Source organism: Zonotrichia leucophrys, chromosome 15 (genome assembly GCF_028769735.1).
Source record: "Zonotrichia leucophrys gambelii isolate GWCS_2022_RI chromosome 15, RI_Zleu_2.0, whole genome shotgun sequence".
NCBI classification, from domain to species: Eukaryota; Metazoa; Chordata; class Aves; order Passeriformes; family Passerellidae; genus Zonotrichia; species Zonotrichia leucophrys.
The window spans coordinates 1,050,584-1,076,300 of record NC_088185.1 but is presented as its reverse complement, the minus strand read 5'-3'; the positions used below and the strand labels follow the sequence as shown (position 1 = coordinate 1,076,300).

The 25,717-nt window shown below is 44.9% G+C and overlaps 1 protein-coding gene across 4 annotated transcripts in view; it reads left to right on the top strand.

The window, feature by feature from the left end:
• Positions 1 to 25,717, top strand: part of TMEM132C (transmembrane protein 132C) — a 166,031-nt gene that overhangs the window by 9,478 nt on the left and 130,836 nt on the right. Inside the window, exons 1-2 of one of the 4 annotated variants that reach the window (XM_064726862.1) lie at positions 1,609 to 1,631; positions 1,718 to 1,810. The exons of 1 other annotated variant lie outside the window; for it this stretch is intronic. In XM_064726862.1, coding sequence (XP_064582932.1) covers position 1,810 — 1 coding nt within the window. In that variant the 5' untranslated portion in view covers positions 1,609 to 1,631; positions 1,718 to 1,809. 2 more of the 4 variants (XM_064726861.1, XM_064726860.1) reach the window with 2 other exon arrangements.

Sequence of the window (25,717 nt, the reverse complement as noted above, 5' to 3'; positions counted from 1 at the left end):
GAAACTGTGGCACTTTAATAGGAATCATCAGATGACATTTAAACATGATCCTGTAGTGCAGTCATGTCAGAGCTGGTTTGAGGTAAAAAAATCATGCCTTTAGGCAATATTGTTCAGGAAAGTCACAAAATGCAAATGGTTCCTTTGAACAGAACTTACATTGATTTGTTTTTGTTTTGAGAAGAGGCAAAGGATCCACCTTTGTCAGTTGCTGAGATGTGTCAATTGGAATTGAATCCACAGTTCTGAATGCCTCTAAGATTTGGATCCTGATCTAGACCCTGAATTGCCTCTCTCAGCTTTATAGAGCAAATCTATTCAGCAGTGCTTCCAAGCCCATGTACACTTCAGCAATATTCTGATCTTTTTGTCCTTTGTGCCTCTTGCACCTCTTCCCTTCCTTTTCCCTTTAGTAAGGGTGTGTCAGATTGCAGCCGTGGCTCTCCAGGGCTTGTTAGTTTCTCTTGACTTTTGCTAGTTCATTATTTTATGACTTTTCTAAAATTAAAGATGAGATTTTAGTGTTAGAACCTGTACATAAGACCTGCCAAGGCACTGGCACAAGCTGTTGGCTGGCAGAGTTTATTTATCTAACAAGTCATGGTTGCTTGGTAAATGCCTTCAGCCCACCTTGTTTTCCATGCAATTTCCCTTCCAGTGAACAAAGCTGGATTTGATGTGTCATTCATTCATACTGTTACTCACAGACAGTTAATAGTTTACAAAGATTTCTTCTCCCCCCCAGCATTTATGTATTCCTTTGTTGGAAGAGGGGAGAGTTCAGGATGTCAGGTATCATTTGGCACTGCCAGACCGTGTCAGAGTTGAAGTGATTTTGGAAATTTCTCTCTTTTAGTGATAATTATTCTCTTTAGAAGTGATAGGTGCAGTTCAAATAGAACTATTTCATTATCCTTCATAAGAGGATGTTTGAAACAATCTGAGCCCATTTGTTCAGCTTATTAAAGGGCATTTAATGCAAATTATTTGGCTGTTACAAGTAGGGGCATTTAAAATGCATTTTTCCATGATTGCTTATTTGGTTTTCACCGCTAAAGAAATCAAATGTAACCAGAATTTTCCTTGCTCTGCCCTGTGTCATGCAGTAGCCTGGCACAGTTTTGGTGGAATTTTGCTCTGGAGTTTATCAGCACAGCAGTTGCCCATTTCATCATGACTTTATCAAATAATGGTTCCTGTGCTGGTTTCTGGCTTCACCTGATGCTGAGAGCTCCTGAATGTCAGTGCTGTCTCCAGCTGACACAGGGGTGATACCTGGGGAGGAAGCACAGCATTTTCACTGCTGGACTGGAGACTTTGGGTGTTTTGGTTCTTACTGGGAATTGGGGCTTAAAACTCAGTTTTGGTTCAATGTACTGGCCCAGGTTATTGTTACTGGTGCTCAAGGGAATGGCCTTTGCTCAGGAGGGTGATTTGAGTTCCCAAATGCAGATATCTGATTTAGAGGGAGAGATTTGCTCTCGGGGCTGCACCTGGAAGTGTTTTCTGTGTCCTGGGCTGGTGGGAACAATTTAATTGTGCACAGGTGTTGGTAACGACTGAGCTGCAATCACAGGTGAACTTTGTTAAACCAATTATTTCCCAGTGGGCATGAGGGCCTGCAGCTCCTGGTGAGTGGGCAGCACTTTTTGGGAATCCATCCCTTTTTTACAGACTTGTAGATAAAGTTAAGATCCTGAACTGCTCTCTGCTCCAGTGATCACAGAGGAGTAAGGAATGCTGCCAGAGGATAATTCACCTTGATGGCATGTTTTGACTCCCAAAGGACCTTTCTTCTTCCATCTACAGAGTAAGTTTGTATTTCTGGCCATCAAATGGGGGTGAAAATCTCCCTTTTCTGTTGCCTGTGCTCTGTTTTGTGCATTTGGTTATCCAAATATTACTCTAATAAGACATCCAACCTATGAAAACAAGTTGGGATTTGCCAGCCTCTGCTTTTGTTAAATTTCTGTTTGTTATTGAGGAAATATATTTGTATTTATATTGAAATTTACTATACTAAAACAGCACAAAAGTAAATAGCGCTTTACATAAGTACAGAATATACAGACCCCCACCTCAACCCCCCTTTTATAATTTTTAATTTGTCTCACCACATTTCAGGTTTTAACTCCCTTGACTGCAAATGAAATCACACAGTGTGAGCTTTTGGGAAACTGTTTTGAGGAACAGAAAATGCAAACCACATGGTACATTCCCCATGTGAAGATTTAGTGGAGAAATCTATTTTCATTGGGAAAACAAACTCCACTGGGTTTACTAAGTGACATTTCAAAGCAGTTGGAGATGAAAGGACTGTGGTCTAATTCATTGCATATGTGATATTTCCTGGTGGATAGGTGTTATGTTGAGAAAGAAGCCAGGGAAGTGCAGTAAAACTGAGGGGGTTTTGGTCTGAATTGGGAGTTTAAAAATGAGTCTAATCCCATTTTTCTATCTAAAAAGTGGCAGATACCAGTGATCAGAGAGGGACAGAGTAACTGTGCAACACTTTGCACTGTGATACTTTTAAAATGGGACTGTCTCAAGCTCAAGCAGTTTTAGCTGAGGTTTTTCCTGCTGTGTGTTTTCTGACTGATTCAGAAGAGTCTCTGTGAAGTGGTTCAGTTGTTCCTGAGAACAAAGGCAGCTGGAGAATCCTGAGTTCTAGCCAGCTAGAACCATTTCCAGGAGCAGCGCTAGTTGGGTTAAATCCTGTGATTCTCACTTTTGGAGGCAAAGATAGATGGTGTTTTCCTTAATCTCTCTTTCTGAAGTGATGATGATGTATGAATGCTAGCATTCATTTTTACTAAGTAAGATTCATGACTGCAGATAACTCCTGCAAACACATCCCTGCATTACAAAAAGGCACATAAAAAGGGGGATGAAAATATTTTGAAGCTTTTGGTCTAATTCCACAAAAAAAACCTATTCAAAGTCGCCAGACTTCTCGAGTGAGAAAATAGGGTTTATTCTGCTGTTAATGCAGAATTGAGGTGGTGCAGCAGCATTATTGTGCAGTCCTGTCTTTGGGGAGAAGCTGCGTGTGGATGGCAGAGCTGCAGGTGGGTTTTGCTGGGTTTGCTCCTCTCTGTGAGCCAGGGGGAGAGCAGCAGAGCTCCCAGTGCCTCCTTCTCCAGGGAGGAGCAAGCACTCAGGGCACACCGAGGGTTAAGGAACAGGTGCTTATCCACAGGCCTGCTGTCTCATTTTGCACTCAGGATGGATAGCTTCCTGGGAAAAAATCCCAGATTTTGGGCTGAAGGAGGGTATTGTCTGCGGGCTGGGGCTCTGTTTGCTGCAGGAGCTGGAGGTGTGGGGCTGAGCTGAGCTCTGGAGCAGCTCTGGGAATCAGTGGTGGGGCTGTCCCTGCTCTGCACACTCAGTCTGGGGGAAGAATACTGGAATACATCCCTAGCAGCCCTTCAAAGAGCACAGCCTTGTTCTGAGCCTCTGGAGCAGCTCTGGGAATCAGTGGTGGGGCTGTTCCTGCTCTGCACACTCAGTCTGGGGGCAGCATCCTAGAACATGTCCCTGATAGCCCTTCAAAGAGCACATGGAGCCCCATGCAAGCCACAGAAGGAGACAGGCAGGGGATAACTGACCCTAGGCATCTTATATATCTTCTCTGCAAATTCCATTGGTGCTCTGGACTCCCTTTTCTGAATCCTTCTGTTACCTGCCCTTGCTGTAGCCAGACGTGCTGCGTAAGTTTGCAGGTTAACTTGTGTCTCATGAGGAGCTGAGACTGGAGAAGGACAAAGAAGTTTAGTAGCACTCTGGGGAATTATTTTTCCTGCTGCACAGCACTATGCTGGGGGGAAAAAGGCACATTTCTGTTCTGCTTTGATTTTTTTTTTTTTATAGCTGTCCCCAATGTAAGCAGGAGATTTGATCAGAACTTGCACTAATAGTGAGTCCTTCAGAAAATCAGGCCACAGGTTTTCTAATTAGGCATCTGTATTAGCAGATGCTTCTGAGAGTGTAGCTGCTAATTTTGCTGTGCTGCACTTCAGCCTTTAAAATCATGGAAAATTCTGTTCAAGCAAAGGGCTGTGTAAGTAAATGTAATAATATTTCTGAAGTGTGCTGTATAGTACCATGATAAGCTGCCTAAAAAGTTTATCAGAATGTTCATAATTCAGTGCAACACTTGAATATTGTGTCTTGAATGACTGCACGGGGTTATACATAATGATAAAGAAATGGTGAGCAGCTGTCTGTTCTGTCAGCCTCGCTCACAAGTACTCTGGAAGAAATAAATTGTCATTAAAGGCTGGATCTTAATGCATATGTATGTGGGGATGAATTAAGTTTAAGTCTGGATTTCCTTATTACTTTTTTAGTGCTTTCCTTGGCAAACTCAACATTCTTTTTTTGTGAAGGAACCTTCTGGCTCATTGTAGGCTATTCCTGCTGCTTTTAATATCCTTTGAGATTGATTCATGAAGTGCCAACATCTTGAGCTGTGGAAAAAGGGTAAGAATCCTAAAGAAAGACCCTGGATACACGAGAATAAATTTGAACTCAGACTCTTTCTGTGCCACTTTGATCTGAAAGAGACATCTTGTGATTCAAAGGAGCTTTGCTGTTAACTAAGACCATGAATTTAGTCAGTTCCATTTTGATTAAAAACTGATAGCATTAGCAAAATATATAAAAACAACATCTGGTTCAAGTTTACTGGAGTGATACTTTAGAAAATGAAAAGAGCTATGTCTGGTAGTTGTTGAGTGTGTCTGTGTGTGATAACTGCTTGGAGGGAAAACTCTCTGTGGCTGGGGGAGCTCGAGAACATTTTTATATGGTGGTGTTCAGTGATTATTGTGCTGGTTTGCACAGGATGGGTTGGGCTGAGAGCTCAGCACAGACAGGGAAGTTGTGAGGAAGCCAAGAACATGAAGGGGAGGATGGAATCCATCATGGGTGTTGGGATCCCTGGCTGACCTGGAGGAGGAGGTGGTGGACCCAAGTGCAAACAGCTTGGAACTGTGCATGCTTTGAAAATTCACCAACAACCCAGGGCATGGGAAGGAAAACCTGTGGCTTGTTGACTTCTTTGGGTCTCTGAGCAGAGGGCATGAAAAAAACAATCTCAAAGCGAGATTTTCCTATAAATTAATCAAGTGCCCCCTCTGGCTTGCTGTGTGTGCTCTGAGCAGTGTCAGAGGAGCTGCCATTCCCTTTCTGCACACTGCATGCAGAAGAGATATTTTTCCCCCACCAGAATTCAGATGTTGAAGAATCCCCTAAAAGCTCTTTGCAGCTGTCAGGGAATGAGGATTCAACACCTTGCAGAAAAGGCTGAGCACGCTGAAGGTCAGGAATGGTACTGACCTGTGTGGTTGAGAAAAATAGTACAAGAACCTCCCCCAGTTTTTAATCTGATGCTTTTTTTAGGTTTGGATTTAATGTTTTTCTAGGCTTCAACCACAAAAGTCAGTGTTTCTTTAAGATCTTTATAAATATTCCTGCTAATTAAGCTATTGACAGTGAAGCTGAGAAAATCCACTTAGAGATTTTTTGAGTGTCGTGGTTAATGCTTTGAGAATTATGTTGTCCATTGTATGAAGTTCCTTACAGTCAGCTTACAGAATGAAACTTTATTTGAATGTCAAGTGGTAATTTCCTTCAGCAAGTAGCAGCAATAGGCTTAAGACACTCCATTAATTAATTTATTTTAAAGGAAGGGAAATACTAAATGTTTAGAGAAAGAAAAAAAGAAGTGTCCTCTTTTAAAGTCTCAGAAGTCTGTTCAATGGCTCTAGAGTTCCTTGATACTTCCTAGAGTGCCTGTCAGTGCCTTACCTGATGATATTTTCATCTGTTTACTGACACATCACCCTGATCTATAGTGCAGGAGATTCTTTAGCTGATAAATCAAGCTTTTATCCTCCTATCCTTCTTGCAAGAGGGTTTACTTGAAAGAAAAGTAAATATTCTGTAGTTTCTTTTTACAGTGTGAAGAGAGCTGTTATTTGTAGTTCTGAGGGCTTTCTTCTGGGACCTGTTTTGGTTTCCTCAGGAAATGTACCTTATTCTTTTTCCTCCCTTAAATGTCGTATATTAAAAAATCTAAGGAAATGGTGGTGTTCAAATAATGGTAACTGAGAACAGCAATCTTTGGTTTAGACAGCCCAGCAGAGCAGTCTGTGTTTCAGAAACCTTCCTTTAATAAGCAGAAGTGGCCTGGAGGGTTTCTGTGAAGTTGAAGTGGTGTGATAGCAGGGAGATGGGATAAAACCCAGGCTGAAATGCAGGATTTTAATGCAGCTCCGGGATAAAACCCAGGCTGAAATGCAGGATTTTAATGCAGCTCTGGGATAAAACCCAGGCTGAAATGCAGGTTTTTAATGCAGCTCTGGGATAAAACCCAGGCTGAAATGCAGGATTTTAATGCAGCCTGAGGTGCTGTGCTCCTCCCAGCCCTGCACACCCAGCTCCACCTGGCTCTGGATGCAAACCCACCTATTCCATGCCAGGGCAGCAGCTGCAGGTTTGGGTTCTGGCCAGATCGTCCTTGACAGGACAGAGCTGGTTTTGTACTTTGTGTTTTGGATGTGGCCATTATGTTGGCCAGGCTCCCACAATAAATTATTTTTATGTGCCTAATTCATCCTCGATGAAAAAGAGCAATCCATTAAGGATTCTGCACTGTTATGTGTTCTCGTGGTGTATGACATCAGTAGAATGCCACAAGTTAATTACATTCTTAATTACAGCTTTGTATTGAATTAGGGTTGTATTATCCATAGAATAATTGAAAACCTGCTGAGATCATGTCTGGTAACATCTAATTGTATCCCATGATTTTTTCCCCTAAACTTTAAATAAAAACTGGCATTTCGTTTAGCATGGTTTTAATTAATTGACATGAGAAATGTAATTAGAGCTGAGGCAACAGACCAACTATCTTAAAAAAAACCACACTCAGAAATCAATGACATTTTGGGGAACCATTTACAGTTTCCAGAGCAGGCTCTATTCTCCTGCATTTCTGGAGAAACCTTGAGCAGGCACAATTGAAGAGAGGAGTTGCTGCTATCAGAAGAGAAGAGATTTGAATGTTCAGAGGCATTCCCAGTGCTCCTTCAACTTGAGGAAACTCGATCTGCTCGCAGCTTCAGGCACAAGAAACCTCAGAGCAGCCCAGGAGGAGCAGGGGGATGGAGTGATGCTCCCAAGGGCTGGGGAGGACAGGGCATGGCTGGGCTGTACCAGCAGCAGCAGAGCTACCTGGTGCCCTGACAGGCAGGGCGTTGTTTTCCAGCTTTTATTGACTGCAGTGGAATTACCTTGTGCCTTACCTTTCACCTCAGCATCAGAGAGAGCCGCTTGTGAGCTGGGCTGGTTCCCTTCCTGCCTCTGAGTTTGCTTGGAAGCTGCTTTGCCTCCCAGCATCCAAAGAGCACTGCTTCAGGTAACAGGGAAAATTTGATTTCCTCTTCTCTTCCTTTCTGCGCTTTGCTTTAGCAGATTTCGAGGCTGTGGGTAGCTGACTTAGACCCTGGTATGAGAACAATGGTCAGGTACTTGGCCAAAACACTGGGCATCTTTTCTCCTCTTTGATAACAATCTTGTCTGGGATCTTAAAGAAAGCTCACTGGACTTTAAAGAAGTCATCTGAGAAGGAAATGCAGCTGGACAGTGTGTTCAGAGTCAGAATTTCTGAGCCTGACTTCTAATCAGAAGCTTTGGGTCTGTCCTTTGTTTTCACTTTCCTTTTGTAGGAGACTCGGAAATTGTTTGGGTTTGTTTTGTTTAACAAATTATGATTTTTTTCTATTGCTGTTTTTCCATAGAGACAAAGCTTTTCATTTAAATCCACCTACAACAAAGCTTTAATTCCAGGGTGAAGAACAATGTCCTTTGGCTGTTTGCAGAAACATTTATTTGTTTCAGGACATGCAGTTATTTCCTGTGTACAACCTGACTTAGAAGTTTTTCTGTTTGATATCTCTAAAATTAATATTCACTATTCAGACCTGCCCATACATAAATCTGCATCTGCTTTGTCTCTGAAGGGAGAGCACATGCAGGGGTGGCAGTGCTGTGTGGGAGCAGGTCTGAGAGATCTCGCTGTGCTCGGACACCAGCAGAAAGCCCTGGGTACATCAACTGAAAGCTGGCTGGCAGCCATAGCACACAGAATGGAGGGAATGTTTGCCTAAAAGACTGGATTGTGTCAGGCGTGACTAAGCAGGAATTTCAGCTAAAATGCGTTAGCAAATTGAATGCTCGGAGCGAAATAAGAACGTTCGTGCTCTTATCTTTGTTCACTTGAGACTGGGTTTGATTTTTAATATAAAACATCAATGGAGGGAGGGAGAGGAAGTTCTGCGGAGTGTTCCTTGATTTTTAGGAATGCTGCTGGAGGTGACTGCTGACTATTTTGCCACGGCTCTGTTTACATTCCTTGTGGAATATGCGTGCCCTTTACTCGCCTGTGGCTCGTGGGGCACGGGGCTGTCAGTCAGGCAGTAAAATACTTTAATTACCCCCATGCACCAGACAGAGCAGAGAGAAAGGGTGGGAAGGGATGAAAGGAGCTCACTTCAAGCTTACTTTCTGACTGTCAGAAGAATGATAAACTGTAAGTCCTGGCTATTATTATCCTCCTTTTCTCCTTTTTTCCATTCCTGATGGAAAGAGGTGTTGGGGTGGATGTGCTCTGTAGGTCTTGAGGGTATGGGAATGGCCACTGCAGAGTGGTGGCTCCACGGACTTTTATCCAGCAGCTCAGATAACCTAGAGCTGAGAGGGGGAGAGATCTCCTCCCCCTGCTGCAGGACCATTCTGTGTTTGAGAGGCTGTGGTGATATTTTTCTTAACTTTTTCTTTCCCTCAAACTCTTAATTTCCTTTTTGGTTTTTTCTTTCTTGATCTCAAAACCGCTTCCTCCCAGGTAGAAATCTTCCACAGTTAAATTGTGCTCACCTGGAATAAATGGGAGCCCCTGTTGCTGTAAGGTTTCTGGAAAGCTGTCTCAATTAATTAATAAACAGGTAGGAAACTTTGCTGAAATACATGACCCTGCCTGCTCAATCTCTTTTTTCTGGCCTGCTGTTTTCTTTGTTCATTACTTTTCTAATGATTATGTATGCAGCTCAATGAGCAAATCACCATATTCATATTTGTCCTCTACTTGGGTTTAGCATGTCAAACACTGCTGTTCTGGCAAGGTTCAGGGAGCTTCTGGAATGGGAGAACAGGGCAGCTGGAGGCTCACAAATTAGTTAAAAGGTAATTTTTCTGCAGCTTTGCTCTACCACTGTGTCCCAGTGTTCTTGGGAATAGAGGGAAAAGGGGATTTAGTAATGGAGCAGATAAGGTGTGGTTACAGACAAAAAGGGCTTTGGGAGCTAGAAACCATTGCCTGGCAGTGAGGGAATGCACTCAGCACTGCCTGGAGAGAGCAGTGGCCATCGTGTCACTGCTTGGAGCTGGGATGGAGCTGGAAAATCCTCTGTGCTAGGAATAGCAGTGGGGCAGGAGGAGTCAGCTGTGGGAAACGGTGTCAGAAACTTCATGCAGAGCTGGTGTGTTGGACTCACATTTCCAGAAAATGCTCCTCTTGTTCCCTGAAGTCAGGGAGTGCATCAGTAGGGACAGTATTTGTGCACAACCCTTGTGTCGGGCACAGAAAATCCCTCATGAGATCACATCTGCATCCAGGCTGTTTGCTCTGAAGTGATGCTGGGAAAAGCTTTTGGGGGCAGCAAAGGGATCCAGCAGCCTGAACTGGTGAAGTTATGGAGCTCAGTTTCTCTTGCTGTGCTTTCTGGCAGGTGCCTGTCTCCTGGAGATGGAGCCCATGGAGCGAGCTGACAGTAATGGGCAGCCGTCTGTCCTCCCATCTCCCCCCAGCATTGCCTAAGCCTCCCGTTTTTCAGTGATAATGCTAAATGAAGTACGGGCTTGGACAGCAGCCAGGTGTCAGCACATGGCAGAAGGTTTTAATTCTGCTTTTAGAAACTAGATAAGTGGTGTGCTAATATAAGCTAATAAAAGCACAACCTCTCTTCTCAGTTGGACAGCTTGAGAGTGAAGATGATCGTGACACTGCCGTGTTGTAGGGTTTTGTGTTGGAGCCTGTTAAAGCTCTGATTATTACAGCTGTCTCTGTAACGTGCTGCCTCACTATTATAACATCTATTTGATTATATGCAATGACAGAGCAACCAGATACATTCATTCCCTGGGAGGCTTTTTGTCTCTTGATTATGTGCTTTTTTTCACAGTGTGTTTGGAGTCAGGCTCTGCTCAGGATTCATCACTGCTGTCGTCCTTTTCCTCCCCCTCCCAGTCCCAGCCCTGAGAGCTGTGTTTCTGAGCAATCACCAGGTTATTGCATTTAGCTGCTTCCTCTCTGAGAGTCCCCAATTTCTTTGGATGTGCTGGAACTTGTGCCCAGGACAAGCTGATTAGTCTGTGCATTCTGGTGATCACTGCAGACATCTGGTTTCACTGAAGAAATTCAAACCAGAATGCCTCTGAATGCACAAATGGACTGAAATTAGTGTTTTTAACATTAACTGCAGTAGTGCTTTTTAGCCTTTTTCTCTCATTCTCCACAGAGTTTAACCCCTTCCACTCTTCAGCAAGTCTGTGCTTGAGTTTGTGTACACTCCTCTGTAGAATAGGAGAAAGGCTGCTTTAATATGATGACTTTTAAGTATTTTTTTAAGATGTGGGATTAATGTAAATTGTTTCAGAGAGACCAGTGCAAAGACAGTGACCACCTCTCCCACTGTGAGACTGGCTCTGCTGCAGGAGGTGAGCATTTCTCCGCTACAAAATGCCAATTACAGAGGAGCTGGTCGTTTGGCACGGAGGAATTTCAGGATGCAAGTCTGGATTTGCAGAGGAGAGTTCTGTTTTCAGTGCATCAGAAAAGTGATTCTGCAGTGCTGGATGGGTGCATTTAGAACCTGCAGCTCCTCTGCTGGGGCTGCTGAGGGGCCCAGGACAAGCTGTGCCAGCGCACTCGGAAGCGTCTCGATGGCTCCTTTGCCAGGCTGCTGTTTGCCAGCTGAATTTAGCATTCTCCTTCCCCTGATCAATGAATAGATTTTTCCCTCAGATCCTCTTTTATTTTTCGGTTTCCTCTGCAGCTTTTTCCCCCCGTGGAAGATGAAATCTGTCACAGGGGCTTAGATTTATTAACTGCTGCCTGAGTCGCTTTGTGTGATGGCAGGGCGGGAGAGGAACTGATTGTATCCTTAGAACTGGCTTAACAGAAAGGCTTTGGATAATGCCGTAGATTTTTAAGATGTTGTGTTGGCTTAAGTGATTAGTGTGAAAGCTTCAAAGAAGACTAAATATTTAAGGCTTTATTCTGCCCTTACTTGTACCCATGCATATCTCTGGATTTTCACATTTGAATGGAAAAGTAATTCTGCGTCTCCCTTTCAGCCGTTCCCTTTTCACCTCTCCCCCCTCACTGCAGAGTTGTGTTCTCCCTTGCGGCAGTGGGTGAGCAGCTGTGCAGCACTGCCAGCTGCATGGGAATGGGGGCAGGCAGTGCATCCTGGTGGCACACAGGACATCATCCCATCTTCAGCAGTGACTGCTGAGTGCTGCTCCTTCCTGATCCCATTTGCCATCTGTGGCAGGCTGTACCTAGGAACTGTTCATTCAGTCAAGGTGAGAAGCTCGCTCAGCCTGGAATGAACTTTTTACAGTTCTGTCAGGCGTGGCGTGTTAGGGAAGGCAGAATTTGGGTGGGAAGGACTGACTTGATCCACTCTGTTCCCTTGGAGTGTCTCATCAGGGCTTTTCACAGTAGCTGAGCTGTGGATTTTGTCTGTGCTAGGTGAGCTCTGGTCATTGCTCTGCTCTTCAGCTCCCCTTTCAGAATTGATGCCTGGAGGGCTGTGCAGTGATGCAGCTCTAGGGGAAATGTGTATTCTTGGTTTGCAGCACCACTGCTGTGTGCTGGGGTACCCAGGCTTGCTGCAGCTGGGGGGCACAGCTGGCAAATGCTGCCAGCCCAGATGAGCTATCCCTCATTGCCAGTGAGAGCTGCTGCACTGATCAATAGATGTATTTTCTTTATTGACTGTTGCTCTGGGTGATGTGTAATGGCATCAGGAGTAGCCCAACAGGGCAGATATTTGCCTTCTGTCACAGACAGCCCTTCCTGATGGGTGTCTCCTGCCCTGGCTGTGTATCCTGCCGGGTCTGGGGGTGTCAGCCCCCCCAGGAACGCTCCTGGAGTTGTTCAGAAGGACTCTGTTGGGCAGACCCAGTGTGAGATGCTTTCCCCAGGAATGGGCTGCTCACACCCATTCAGCTGGTGTGTGGGAGGAGTCTCAAATGTCGCTTGCAAGAAGATTAATCTAGTGACTGTGGCCCTGAGACAGGTTATGGAGTGAGCTTCTGGTTGGCCATGTGTGCTGTGCTGACCTCTGCCAGCCACAGCCAGCAAACAAGGGCGCTGCTGTAGCTGGATGAAGGAGGATGCTGATTGTTCGGGATGTGGAGGGAGTTCCACCCCTGGAGAAAAGCCTAGAGGACTTTTTATTATAGCTTTGAAGGGCACAGCATTTGCTGTGGTGATTCACTACTTCTGCCAATTTGTAGTTGAAAGGTGGGCTCTCTTCATTCAAAGGGATTGATGGTTCTGAAGAAAGCAAATTTAAGTTGGTTTTTAATCCTTTTTTTCTTAAGTAAGAGCATTGCTTTTCTCCCGGCTGTGCAGAAAGTGAATCTGATTGCTTTCAGTTGTTCCTTTGTGGAATTCACTTATGTTCCCTCACAGTAACTGAGGAAGTGACTGACTTTTTCATTATGCTTTCGATAGTACAGATTGGCATAGAAGGTCCCTCTTGATCTTTCATGAAGTGGAATTGTGATTCAGGAGAAGGAGGGAAGAGGGAAAATCTTAACACTTTTTATCCTGCCTTTGTCCGTGAGGAGCCGGCCCTGCTCACGTTGCAGGGAGCAGGAGCTGGGGGATTTGGGAGCTCAGAAATGAGCTCACTGCCCAGGGAACTGCAAACACTGGCATCCCAGCAGCATCAAAATCCTGACTCAGTTCTTTCCAGAAGGAAGGGGAGAGTGAGAGATGTGTGTTACTGAGACACTGCCTCATTTATCTGTATCTTCTCTAAAATCTGGATAGTATTAAAATGCCACAAAAGTTTAGCTGGAGCAGAGGAATACGGAATCTCTGTTAATATTGAAGAAGCCCTTTGACTTATACCAGTGGAGAATGTGATGTTGTAGAAAGACTGTTAATAAGGAAGATGCTTCAAAGCTGGGTATTTTAAATGTATTTCTGAGTGGAAGAAGCTTTTTTTTTGGTGCTGGTTATTTAAATATTGTAATTTGCTATGAATAGTGGTTAAGAGAATGGGGACATTCATACAGTTATGATCTCCAGTTCTGGTGACTTGAACCTATTTTCTGTAAAAACTCTTCAAATGCATGCTAACCTGCAAAATGAGATTGCTTCGTGCTTCATCATACTGAAAAGCATATTTTACCACGAGGGTTTCACTAGAAATCAATATAGAATATTGTACTTGTTAGAACTATTCTAACACTGTTCTATTAATGCTAAAGAAGTTCCCCTTTTCCCCCAAGATCTTTGGGTTGTTTTACTTTCATTTACTTGCTTTGTGACATCTTCTTTACTTTCCTTCTGTAGGAGACTAATTGCAGGAGCTCAGCTATTTTGTGTTTTGAGGAATTAGCCATTAAATAGCACCGACTTAAAATCTTCTTTGATTGATTGCATGTAACTGTCTGAATTGCAACAGTAATTCAATGTAGCACCCTTGCTTATGAGGTGGAAAGTAATTTATCCTGCTAATAAAACATCATTGTATGCTTGCTAAGAGAAAATATTAAATTAATTTCTGTTACTTTGTATTTTTATATCTTGGTTCTGTTCAAATTTCTGCTGGAATATGAAAAAATATTCAGTTGCTTCTTGTCAGGAGGATGACTTTGAAATCCTTTGCAGAGGAAAAAATCAAGACAAAGAGCTGCCAAAGAGAAGTTGTATTCTGTGAATGTAAATAGGTTCTGCACCGTAATTAGTGATTTTCTAGGGCCAGGCTGGAGGCCCTGTGTTTTGCTGGGAAAACACGTTTGATGTGTACCATCCCTAATTCCTGCAGCCCTGAATGAGCAGGCTGTGGTTCTGCTGTAATGAAGCATGTGTTAATGTCACAGCCTTCTGGCCAGCCGGGAGCCACAGCACCATGTCTGACTTTGTCATGAATCTTGCAGGGCTCTTGTTGACTCCCTGGGTAGGCTTTTGTTAAACCTGCCCCCAGAATATTGCAGGTTTGCCTGGGAACCTGCGAGGCTTCCTGCGCTGTGCTGGGCTGGGCTCAGTTTGCCGGCTTTCCTGGAAAGCGTGAATGTTTCAAACCACTGGGGGAATTGTTTGTTTGTTTGTTTCCTTGTTAGCTTTAGAGCAGTGGGATTTAAAACAGTGGAGCTGACTAGAACTGGTTCTGTTTCAGTTACGTTTCAGCTGTTTGTTTCCATTTTGTTTTCTTTTTTTTTTTTAAGCTGTGAATCACATAGAGCAGAGATAAGGGTTTGCTGTGCATCTCAGGGTGGAAAGTTCCATTCTTGCAGCCATCATTTCTTAGTGTCATAATGAGCCCTTGTTCCTCTGTTCTTGTCATGTGGGTTGTTAGTTGTTTTATTCTTTTCCTCAAATGATTTTCTGCTATGACGTTTGTTTTTTTTCATTTGATTTCATTTGAAATCTTGCAAGCAGAACACAAGGTTTGGCAAAGGTACAGTCAGAGCCAGGAAGACACTGACTGAGTTCAGGGGCTGTTGGTATTGAGGGTGACTTACCAAATCCTAACCAAGTGTGCAGAGCCCAGGAGAGTGGGATTCCTCCTTCCCTGCAGGAAAAGCCTGTGAGAAGAGCTGTGCTCTGCAGAGTCCCACAGCAGCCAGAGCAGTGTTCCCCAAGCAGGGCTGGGGCTGTGCTGGGTCCCACTGGGATCACATCCTGGTGGCACCTGCCAGCACCCCGAGCTTTGGGAATGTCACAGACCGAGCAAAGGCTGTTCCAGGTGGCTCCTGCAGGGTGCAGATGATAAGGTGCACATCCTGGTGGCACCTGCCAGCATCCCAAGCTTTGGGAATGTCACAGACCGAGCAAAGGCTGTTCCAGCTGTGCAGGAGGTGTGGATGGCTCCTGCAGGGTGCAGATGATAAGGTGCACATCCTGGTGGCACCTGCCAGCATCCCGAGCTTTGGGAATGGTCACAGACTGAGCAAAGGCTGTTCCAGTTGTGCAGGAGGTTCCAGATGGAACCTGCAGGGTGCAGATGATAAGGTGCACATCCTGGTGGCACCTGCCAGCACCCCAGGCTTTGGGAATGTCACAGACTGAGCAAAGGCTGTTCCAGCTGTGCAGGAGGTTCCAGGTGGCTCCTGCAGGGTGCAGATGAGGAACATGCAGTGTAAACACCCATGTCTGTGGTAAATGTTGGGCAGTGAGGTGGGTTCCCCGAGCTGTGTTGGTTTTCAGGCCTGTGTATGGCACGGGCGGTTTGCACAGAGTCTCACCAGCTCCAGCGAGCCCTTGGACTCTTTGTCTGCGGCTCCTCCGCATTAGCATAGCTGTTCCTCCCCAGAGTATGTGTTCATTCATTGCATCTCAGTGTGGCAGTCAAAGAATTAATTACTCTGAGAAGGGACAGGCCTCTTTAGAAGAGTTTCACAACTCCAGCTTTTAATGGCTCAGCGTTCCCGCTGGGGCTGCAGCGCAGCTTGTCAAAGCATTGGCGGCGGCTGCACGGGTCAGCGGCTCCCAAAGCGGGACACTGTCCCCAGGAGCACGGCCCTGCTCCTCGGGCTGATCTCCCTGGAGCTGCTCGCACTGGGGAACGGCCACGGGGGGAATGGGGAGCCATGGAGGCATTGTTCACAGGAAGCACATTTGGAGATTCTCATTAAAACAAACAAAAAGCAGTACTTTATTGAAGCCCGCGTTGGCGGCACGCTCAAGCGCTCACCTCGCTGAATCCTTCCCAGGCTGATTGTCTAAATGGCCTGGCTGTGGTGCTGCTGGATGTTTGTTTCATTATCTAATGTCACTTATTGATTTTCATTAAAAACATGTCAGCATTGATTTTTCTAAAGCACCCTCGGAAATGCATTCTGACCCTTTTTTTTTAGGTTGAATCCACTGCAGAGTCTCCCACTGAATCGGTCTAAAGCAGGATTATTTCCTGACTGAGAAATGTTGATTAAATATTTTGATGTATGAGTGGTTAAGACCGCTTTAAGAACAAAGCGTGCCACGGGGAAATGAGCTGAGACAAGGGAGAGGCTGAAAGGGAGGATGCTATAAACCAGGCACTTTGGCCATTCATGCATTGTTATTTAAAGTTAGCACTCGAAATAAGCTGAAGGCCTGGTGCTGTGTGAGAGCATCAGTTCCCATTCCACATTGTATTGACATGATAGGAGAAAGGAGATATTACTTTGAAATGTAGTTAAAGCTGAGTACAGAAGATTATTGGTTTTTTCTCTTACCTCACTGTGATCACTTTTCAGGGAGCCTGGTGTGTTTGTTGTGTAAGTTTTAACGTGCTGACAGTCACAGAATTTAAATCACCAGCTGATTTTGTCATATGCCTGAGTTATGATGTTCCTGCCCTCCTCCTCTGTTGTGCTGATTTCCCATCTCGGAGCAATGGCTCTCAGACACGTCTGGTGATGTGCAGTGACACATGAGTGATGTTCTGGGGTCCCACAGTAACTCCAGCACAGCTGCAGGACGCGGCGCTCGCTGCTCCAAGACTTGTGCTCATGTCCCTGCCTTGGTTACCATTCACAGATCTGACACACAGCTGAAGTTCAGTGACTGGAAAGTTCTGGTACTGCTGAATTGACTGCTGAATTTAAAGCAGTGGCCTGCTTTGGGTAATAGTGTGCCACACCAATCCAAATTCATGTCTGAAAACAGGAAAAGGCTTTCAGAGTCAGCTTTGTGTGCACCTCTTTCTAATGACAGACTAATTGGTTTCACTATAATTTTGACTTGCTTCTCCCATCCCATAATCTGAATTTCGAGTAAATAATTTTGCTTGTTTTTCTCTCGATTTTTATATTTCTGAGGCAGAAAATGTGATTGTGCAGCAGCCTAGTGCCTTATTTGCCTGGCTGTTGCATCTCATGTTCTTCCACTGCATGAGAATGTGTTCCTTGAACAGCAATGCCATCAGCAGACTGGTGAGGCAGAGGGAGTGTGCTCACAGCTGAGGGAAACAACTGCTGTGTTGCTGGGATATAACCTGCCACTGCTTAGTTTGCAAAGTTCAAGCTCAGTTATACAATTTTTTGGGGAGAAAAAAGTTTCATTAATAGAAAAGAATATAAAAAATTCAGTGTGGATGAACAACTTGGTGTGTGGAGGTTTCCAGCAGTTGCCCTGCCCTAATATTCCCTTTTTTTTTAATAGGAAAGAGAGTATAGATGCAAAGCACAATTTGAGTCTCCTGTGTGCTGAAAGATACCTGACCAGATGTGACTTGTGTTGCGTGCAGGGAAGGCTCAGGATGTGCTCTGGAGTCTGCCTTTGTGCCATGGCGCCCCTTGCAGTGGTTCCTGACTTTTTGCTAGCAGATATGCAAACCCCACGAGGCAAACCCTGATGTGGATGCCTCTCAAACCCCTTCACATGGAGCTCCTCTTCCCTCAGTGCACATGAAGCTCTCAGCCTTTGCTTCTTGCCCCTTTCCCTGTGCTGTGTTCCTGGCGCTCCTGGCTGTTAGCAGGGCTCAGTGTTCTGCAGCACAGCAGATTTTGGGGATGGGCACCCTGTAAACACTTGCTGTGCTCCATTAAATGAGCCTTGCTTGGTCTTATCCTATGCAAGCTGTTCCAGCTCCAGAGCTCAGTCCCCAAGGGGACTGGGTGCCAGAAGCCAGCTTGCTCTCAGTCCAAGGCCGCGGGTCAGCCCCTAGCAAGCAGGGAGATATTCAGCTCTCAGTGATTAGGCAGCTCTTGTGATTTCAGCTTTGCTTGCTAGGTAGCTTTTCCCTTGGCCTAAGGCTCCAGCAGAGGGTAGAGAGAGGAGAAGCAGAAGACACTGGCTGTTCCACGAGTATGGCTTTATTGCAGGGTCTGTGAAGGGTCTCAGCTCTTCTTCTTCCCAGTTAGTAGGGGTACAGTATGCTACTTTTATACCCTTGGCCTGGATCCAATCCTGACCAATGGCAAAGGTGTTAGAGTGACCATAAGTGACCAATGGTAGGGTTTAACACAATATTGCCTTACATGGCTATAGGGATAAGGTACAAGGCGGATGTCCCTGGAGACAGGAAACTTCTTTGCCGCTGTGTCAGCATTCTATTCTCCAAGGGGCCCTGGCTAAACCTGAGGGGTTTACTACACTCCGTGAGGAGGGTTTGAGAGGGCATCTCTCCATCACCAGGACCTGCTGGTGTACCCAGCCCTCCCTGGCAGCTGAGCAGGTCCCTAAAGGCAGATGAATTGAGATTTCTCACCTCTGCATGGCACAGCTGCCTGTGCGCTCAGCTCCTGCTGCCCGGAGCAGGGCAGGGGCAGCAGCAGCAGGGAGCTCCTGGGGTGTCCCAGCTCTGCAGGTTCACATGGCCCAGGGATGCAGGCAAGCCCCCCAGCGTGCCCAGCCAGCTGTGCAACCCCACACCGGGCTGCAGGGAGGGCAGGGGCTCCCTCCTGCCCCTCAGCTCAGCCCTGAAGGATAAGCTCATCTTTTGAAGTCCAGGCTGAAAATGGTTGGGGCTGGAGGGCATGTGTAATAGGTTACTGGGTTAGCAAGGAGCAGCAGCAGGCTGGGGATGGTATCAGCTCTGCTTTGATCACACTCTGGAGTGTTGTGCACACACACATGAATTTAATAGCTGCTGCTTGCTGCTTACCTGCACTGTTTGTGTTCCTGAATCAGAGCCAGAGGGTGTCTGACACGTCCTTTCCTTGAGCAGATGCATCCAGGAGCTTTTCTCCAGGGCTAGGGAAGAGGTTCTTTTCCCTGGTAAATCAGTGAGGGGATAATGAATGAACTTCAGTGTGTGTGTAAATGTGTGTGAGTGTAAAATTCGAGGCTGCCCCAGTTTGGAGATTTTAATGCTACTGAAAGAGTAAAAATTAAAAGCAGGCACTGGCACAAACCTTCCCAGAGCAATGCACTGCAAATACAACTCCTGAAGGGGAGCCACCTTCCTTGCCCCTCCAACAACCACACCATAAATTCTCCCCCTCTTTTGATTTTAGTACCGTTGTAAAAAGCCCAGGCCTGCTTTAAAAACCTGAAACTTTCTCTTACAATGGCCGGGGCTGAGCTTTGAGGCACTGCCACAACTCATTGTCTGTGGAAGAGCCCTTGCTGGGAAGGCTGTGATTTATATCAGCCTGCCTGTCATGGGGTGAAAGGAATGCCCGCTTTTTCATTTTGATCAAATGTTAGGTTTGAAAACCACCCACTGCTGTAAACTCAGTTGGAGTGGAGAGATGAGATGGAGCACATTGCATGCTTTGTTGCTGAGATAGTGTTTTAAGGCTGGCTGAATCTGTTTCCCATTGCTGAGAGCAGGGAGCAAAGATGTGGATTTAAAGAGGGGAAAACTAAACCCAGTATTTTTTTTGTGTCTGCTTTCAGTGAAGTAGAAGATGGGGCGAGAGCAGTTCAGGAATATGTTCTGCCTTCAGTGCACACACGAAAGGAGGAAAAGTCTTTGGTGTAGATGAGCATGTAGAGAAGATGGGGGTGGAATTTATGGGGGTGGAATTTTCCAAAGGGACTAGCAGAGATAATCACCTAGTTCCACTGAAAGCTGCTGGACCTGCCTTTATGCCTAAAACTGGGAGGGGAAGACAAAATAATTCTGATCTGTAGTTGAGTTTATCTCCTTTATGAGGTTTTCAGTTTCAGCTGTCACATGCCCTGTCCTTTCTGAAAGTTTGGATGCTGATACAATTCCAGAGCCATGATATTCTTTCTATTTCAAATGCACAATAGCTTCTGTGGCTTTTTCTTCTCTTGGCTGTGTTGGCAACAGCACAGAGGGCTTTCCCAGTTTTGAGTTTCATCACAGATTTCCAGCTTGGACTGCCCCTAAGGTATAAAAGCATCTGATCTGAGTTTGTGACATTTCAGTTTCTGATCTTTCTTAGGTTAATTCTCATTTTGGCTGAATTTCATGATGTAGAATAACATTTTATCTCATTAATATGACTTTTCATTCACTTAGTCCTAAAATGAGCATCAAAAAACCAGAATTTGAGATTTTAAACTAGAGGGTTGGGAGCAGTCCTTGCTAAGACTGTATTAAGTAAAAGCTGTGATGAGTTCCTATGGGCTCTTCTGTTAAAAACAAAGAATTCTGTGCTGTTGAGTGTCTGTAGACTCACAATCAGAGTCTTTAGATAGTTCTGTGTGATGCTCATGAGCAAGTTTTATGATTAAGGATTAACTACTTCGAGTAAGAAAACCACTGTATCTTGCTCTGCTGCTGTTCCATTTGCAAATGTAAAATTAGGAGATGCAGATAATGTCCCTGCTCTGCCAGCACAGGCTGTGCAGCCTTGGGCAAACCACGTCTGTGTTCACCTGATACAAGGAGGGATAATGCAGCCTCAGAAGGGTGCTTTGAAATGAGCACGACCAAGATTAAACTGTTCTGGTGACAGTGGTGAAAAAGCCCCAGTGTGCTCCAAGCAGTGCATTCGATCAGTCCTCCAGGTCACAGGAGATTTAAAGGCCATCTGTGCCACGGCTCCATTGACTTCCATAAACCAGGATCAAACGTGATTCGTGCATCTGTGTGGTCTGACCCCTTGGAATTCTCTGGTCAAGTTATGTCAGGAAGGGAGAGAAGCTCTGAGGTTTGCTATCAGTTTTTATGTGGGTCTTTACAGGAAACAAAACCGTGTCAGCAGCTGATGGGAGTTCTGCACTTTTGGTCACAGTTTCAGGGACATGAGGAGCAAGTTGAGATGTGCATTTCAAGTTACAATATAAAAGACCTCTGAATATTTTTGAGGCAGTTAAGATGGGTGCTATAAAGGAATTTTATTTTCCCCCCTATGAAATAGTTCAATGCCAGAGCTGCTGAACTAGAACACCGGCTATTATCTTAGGAATACAGTTTAAACCCATTGCTTTTCCATGTTTTTTTTAAGCCATAGATTGCACCTTTACTGGTTTTGTATTTCCAGACATAAAAGGGGAGTTGCTCTGTGGCCACATAGCTCTGTCCCAGCTGGGCATGGCCAAAAGGGCTGACTGATTGCAGTCCCTAGCAGCGCTCCACAAAGGGGGTTTGCAAATCTAGGAAAAAATCCAAGGTTTGTTTCATCAGGGCATCAAAGGCTGAGTTTTTTTTAACATCAGGCTAGTACTGCTTCCCAGCTGGAATGTGTTAACTGCAGGCATTATTGTCAGAAATGGCAAACATCAGGTAACATTGCACTGTGGAGCTGGGAATGATTCTCAGACTTCTCTTACAGCTCTCATTCTTGAAATCCATATCCTGTCTGTTCCTTCATAAGGTCCAGGCCTGCGTTTCTGCTGTTTGGCATTAACTTTGTGCCTGTGCTGTTCAAGGTGTGATTTAGCACTGAGCAGAGTACTAAATGTCAGCCTTTTGGAATGTTCTTGTCAGAGATGGGGGGTCAGGATAACATTTGCTTCTCTGTTATTTTGGTGATGTGTCTGTACCTGGAGAATCAAAGCAGGGCTGAGTCTGACAGGTCTGGCTCTGTCTGTCTGAGACTGTTTTGCAGATAAGGATTTTAGAGTTTGAGAGCCATTCAGAAAACACTCCAGGGCTCCCAGCACTGAGATTTCTTGCTAGTGAGAGCAAAGGCCTTGGAAGTACGAGCTGAAGCTGTTTCTGAGTAGAAATGATGTTACAACTGTGTCCCCAGCTTCTGTAATGAAAGTCTGCCCAGTGCATCTTAGTGTACCATCAGTAACATTCTTCCTAGTTGATAAAAGATTATCCAGTGAAAAAAAGCAGTGTCAGTTCATTTAAAGTCCTCATTACATAAAATGGGAGACTTAGCATTTCTGCATTTTATTATATATTCATATATAGTTGCTGCATTTCTATCACTTAGATCAATCTTTGTGCACAATCTCATTTGTTTCATTTGTGGGCTTTTTGGAAGAGAAGTGAAATTATTCGCAGGAAAAACTGAAAATATGGGAAAAGCAATGTGACAGAATATTACCACAAAGTGGATTATTGCTTACTCTTACTTATGTAGATATATTTGATTCCTTGTTACCAGCTTAAAATTTTTATAACTATTGCAGGATAACTGAGTACTTATAAATCACAGAAAGGAAGAACTTCTGAATTTACTGCTAAATAAAAGTTCAGTACAAATTAGAGAGTCCTTTGGACCAGTTCTATCAGGCCTGGCAGTCTGGGGACCTCAATATTTCCTAGAAGCCACAATCCTCTGATGGAGAGAGATCTGAAAATAGCTGGAGGGTCAGCTCTGGTCTCTGGTGAGGCTGGAATTTGTCCTGGGGGCTCTTGGCTGTGAGGGTCCCTCCCACACCTCCGTTCTGTGCATTTGTTGCCCACATTTTACCGAGCAGAAAAGGAGGGCTGCTGAAAGCTGCCTTAAAAGCACAGGCTCTGAAGGGATCGGGGGAAAAGAGGGCAAATTCTTTTCCATTCCCATTTGTACAAATAATTCGCAGATTAAGGGTTTTGGCTGGGAAAGAGAGGCTCAAGTCTGGAATGTATGGCCCCCATGTGGGCTTCATAGGGAGCAGCTGAACAAAATGCTTCATTTCCAAAAGCCAGTGCTCAGCTCCCCACTGTTCTCAGGGAGATGATGAAGAAGAGAAAAGACGACGAGTTTGCAGCTGATTAATCACTGGGAAACAGTAATCACTGGTGCTGTGTTTGGGATCATTATTCAAGGACTTCCAGACAGAAATAAACCCAAGAACTACCACAGTAGCTTTCTCTAATTATTTTTCTGTGCTCAGCCCTACTTTGTGTATTGAGCAAACCATTCCTCTTGTTGCAGTTTGTGGGCAGTGATCTCTGGGGCACGGACTCAGACCCTCCTGGGGAGCTCATTCTAGGAGCTGACTCAGTGTGACCATATTTACAGCTTTGGGAGAGGCTGTTTGTTATGGAATTGACTCTAAAATCATAGCTCAGGGTTTATATAGCATGTTTAAATGGATATATCTGCTTGAAAAATAGTTTGGGATAGATCTTTGTCGTGTGTAAGCTGGCACTGCCTCTCCAGAGCAGAAAGAAACCAAATTTCCACCCACAGAAGTTTGGACCCCTTTGATTTTCCTTTTCTCTTCCGTGTGTATAATGCATGGAGAGAGAAGACAACCCTCTTTAATCTGGGGAGAATTTAGACACTCATCAAGCACTAAAGAGGCACCATGCCGAGGCTGAGAGCCGAAATCCCAAGGATGAAATCAAGTAATTGCTTTATCTCTTTCTTTTCAGACATCTAGAGAGACGCTTAAAGGCAAAACTAAAAGTAAATGAATGAATTGAGCCGAGTGGATTTAGGGGTGGGTGGGTGTATTAAACTTGCAGGGAAAACAGCAGCAAGTAGGTGACATTCTGTCTTCTATTCAGGCTTCAGTGGGGCTCTCTCAGGCATCTCTCTGAAGGGAAAACGTGCCTCAGAAAGGACAAGAAGTTTGATCTGAGCTTTGTTTTTTAAAGTAGCTTGTAATCAATACACTACCATAAACACTGTGTTCAGCAGTTAGCTGTCTTCATGTCTGTAATTGCTCTGAGATCCCAATATTTGCTCAGCCCCTGAGCTGTTGCAGGAGTGATTTAGTGATTTTTCTCGTGAATATAATTTGAGAGATTCGTATTTGCAGAAAGCCAAAAAGTCCAGAGGAGGGAAGGCAAGGAAGGGTTGGGCACTCTTTTCAAATGAGCTATTGAGTCTGCATAACAACATGACCATTTTACAGTCACATTCTGTTGCAGCCAGTTTTTCATACTTTGCAATAGGTTGGGATCTGTTTATTGCTACTGGAGGGCTTTTTTTTCCCCTCAGCTTTTTCTCATGTAGATGGTTTTATGCTTCTCATCTAGGTTAGGAACAAGAAATGCAAATTTTTTACCAGACTTGAATAACCAAGATGTTTCCAAGGAAAAAAAGCTTCAGGCTTGGTTAGGTTCTGGGCAAAGAATTTATGGTATTTTTGAGCTCACTTTGAGTAAACCAGTAAATGAACAGTGATACAGCAAACTTAAATAAGGCTAGTAATAAAAAGGTTAAAAAAACCTATCAGGTTCTTTATTTATGGCAAGGAGGCTCCTGGCTTGTTGGGAAAACTACTGACATCAACTTCCAGCTGCAAAACAAGGAGTTTACACTACAGACTGCATTTTGCTTAAACCCCAGGGCTGGATTTGCACAAAAGCTCAGCCTACAAGCTAAAGAAGAAAGAAATGACCAAATTTCTTGAGCCCTGTAGGCTGGGTCTCAGAATTGCTGCCTCTGGGTGCTGCCTGTCTCCAGACTCCAAATGTGGCAATGCAAGTTCAGCCTGAAAGTCTGCACCCTGGATGTGTTGTAGCTTTAATTTTGGCCCTGAGAAGGCCAATTAACTCATACAGACCTAATGACAGCTCATCTGCACTTTAATTAACTGGGGCTGTGATGATATTCGGTACAGGAGCCATACAAAAATGCCACTCACATTTCACTTTAAGTGTTCTGTGTCAGACACCATCACCCAGGAATGAGCTGCCGCTATTAAATTTCATAAACAATCATTTGAAATAAAGAGTTGTCACAGGAGCAGACTTAAGCAGCATTTTAATGCTGCACCAGTGGCACTGCTGAGCTGAGAATCACAGAACTCCCCTCCAGTCAGACAGGAAAGGTCACCAGGTGCTGGCCATGCCCACCTGAGTGGCCAGGTGTTCCCTGGGGGTGCTTTAGCTCTTTCTTCTGGAAGTTACAGATGTATTTTGGGAGATCCTGAGGCCACCAGCCCTCCCTTGGCATCTGGGTCACCCATGGTGTGTGTGCCAGTCCTGGCTGTGCTGGGAGCTGCTTGCCACTGAACTGACCCCACAAGGAAGAACTGTGGCAGCAGGGCAGTAATAAATTCAGAGCAGCCACTGTCATGGCCAGAGTGGGAGGATACTTACATTTTGTTTCTCATATCCACTTTCTGAAATGTTTGATTTATGGGTTTCATGGGGGATCAGAGTGCTCCCTGACTGATTTCAGAGGCTGAAACAGCAGCCAGCTTTTCCCCTTGTGTCCTGAGTTCCTGCTGCAAGCCAGGGCTCAGGCAGCACGTGGGGACCCTGTGCAGATGCTGCTGCTCCTTTTTGGACTCAGGAATGGTGGGAAATTCAAGGTGCCTTGAGGAAATAAATGATTCCTGCTCAGTGCAGGGCTGTGGAAATTATGGCCCTGCCAAATATGAGATCCATGGCTGCACCTCCTAAACAACATCACCTTGCTAGAAGTGAAGATGAGAACTAACTCAGCTTAGATCTTAGTTCTCCTTGGCAGCTCTGTGGGTTTAGTGTTTGGGGAACCTTGGTATTTCTGGGGAATCCAGTAATGTTTGGGTGAATCAGCTCAGTCACAGAATGAAATGTGCAAATGTGCTGTTTGAAGAGTTTGCAGTTCACTCAAATTGTGAAATCGGGGCAGGGAAATGGTGGCATTTAACCTGAGCCTGTGTGGTATGAGCTACTGCCACAGTTCA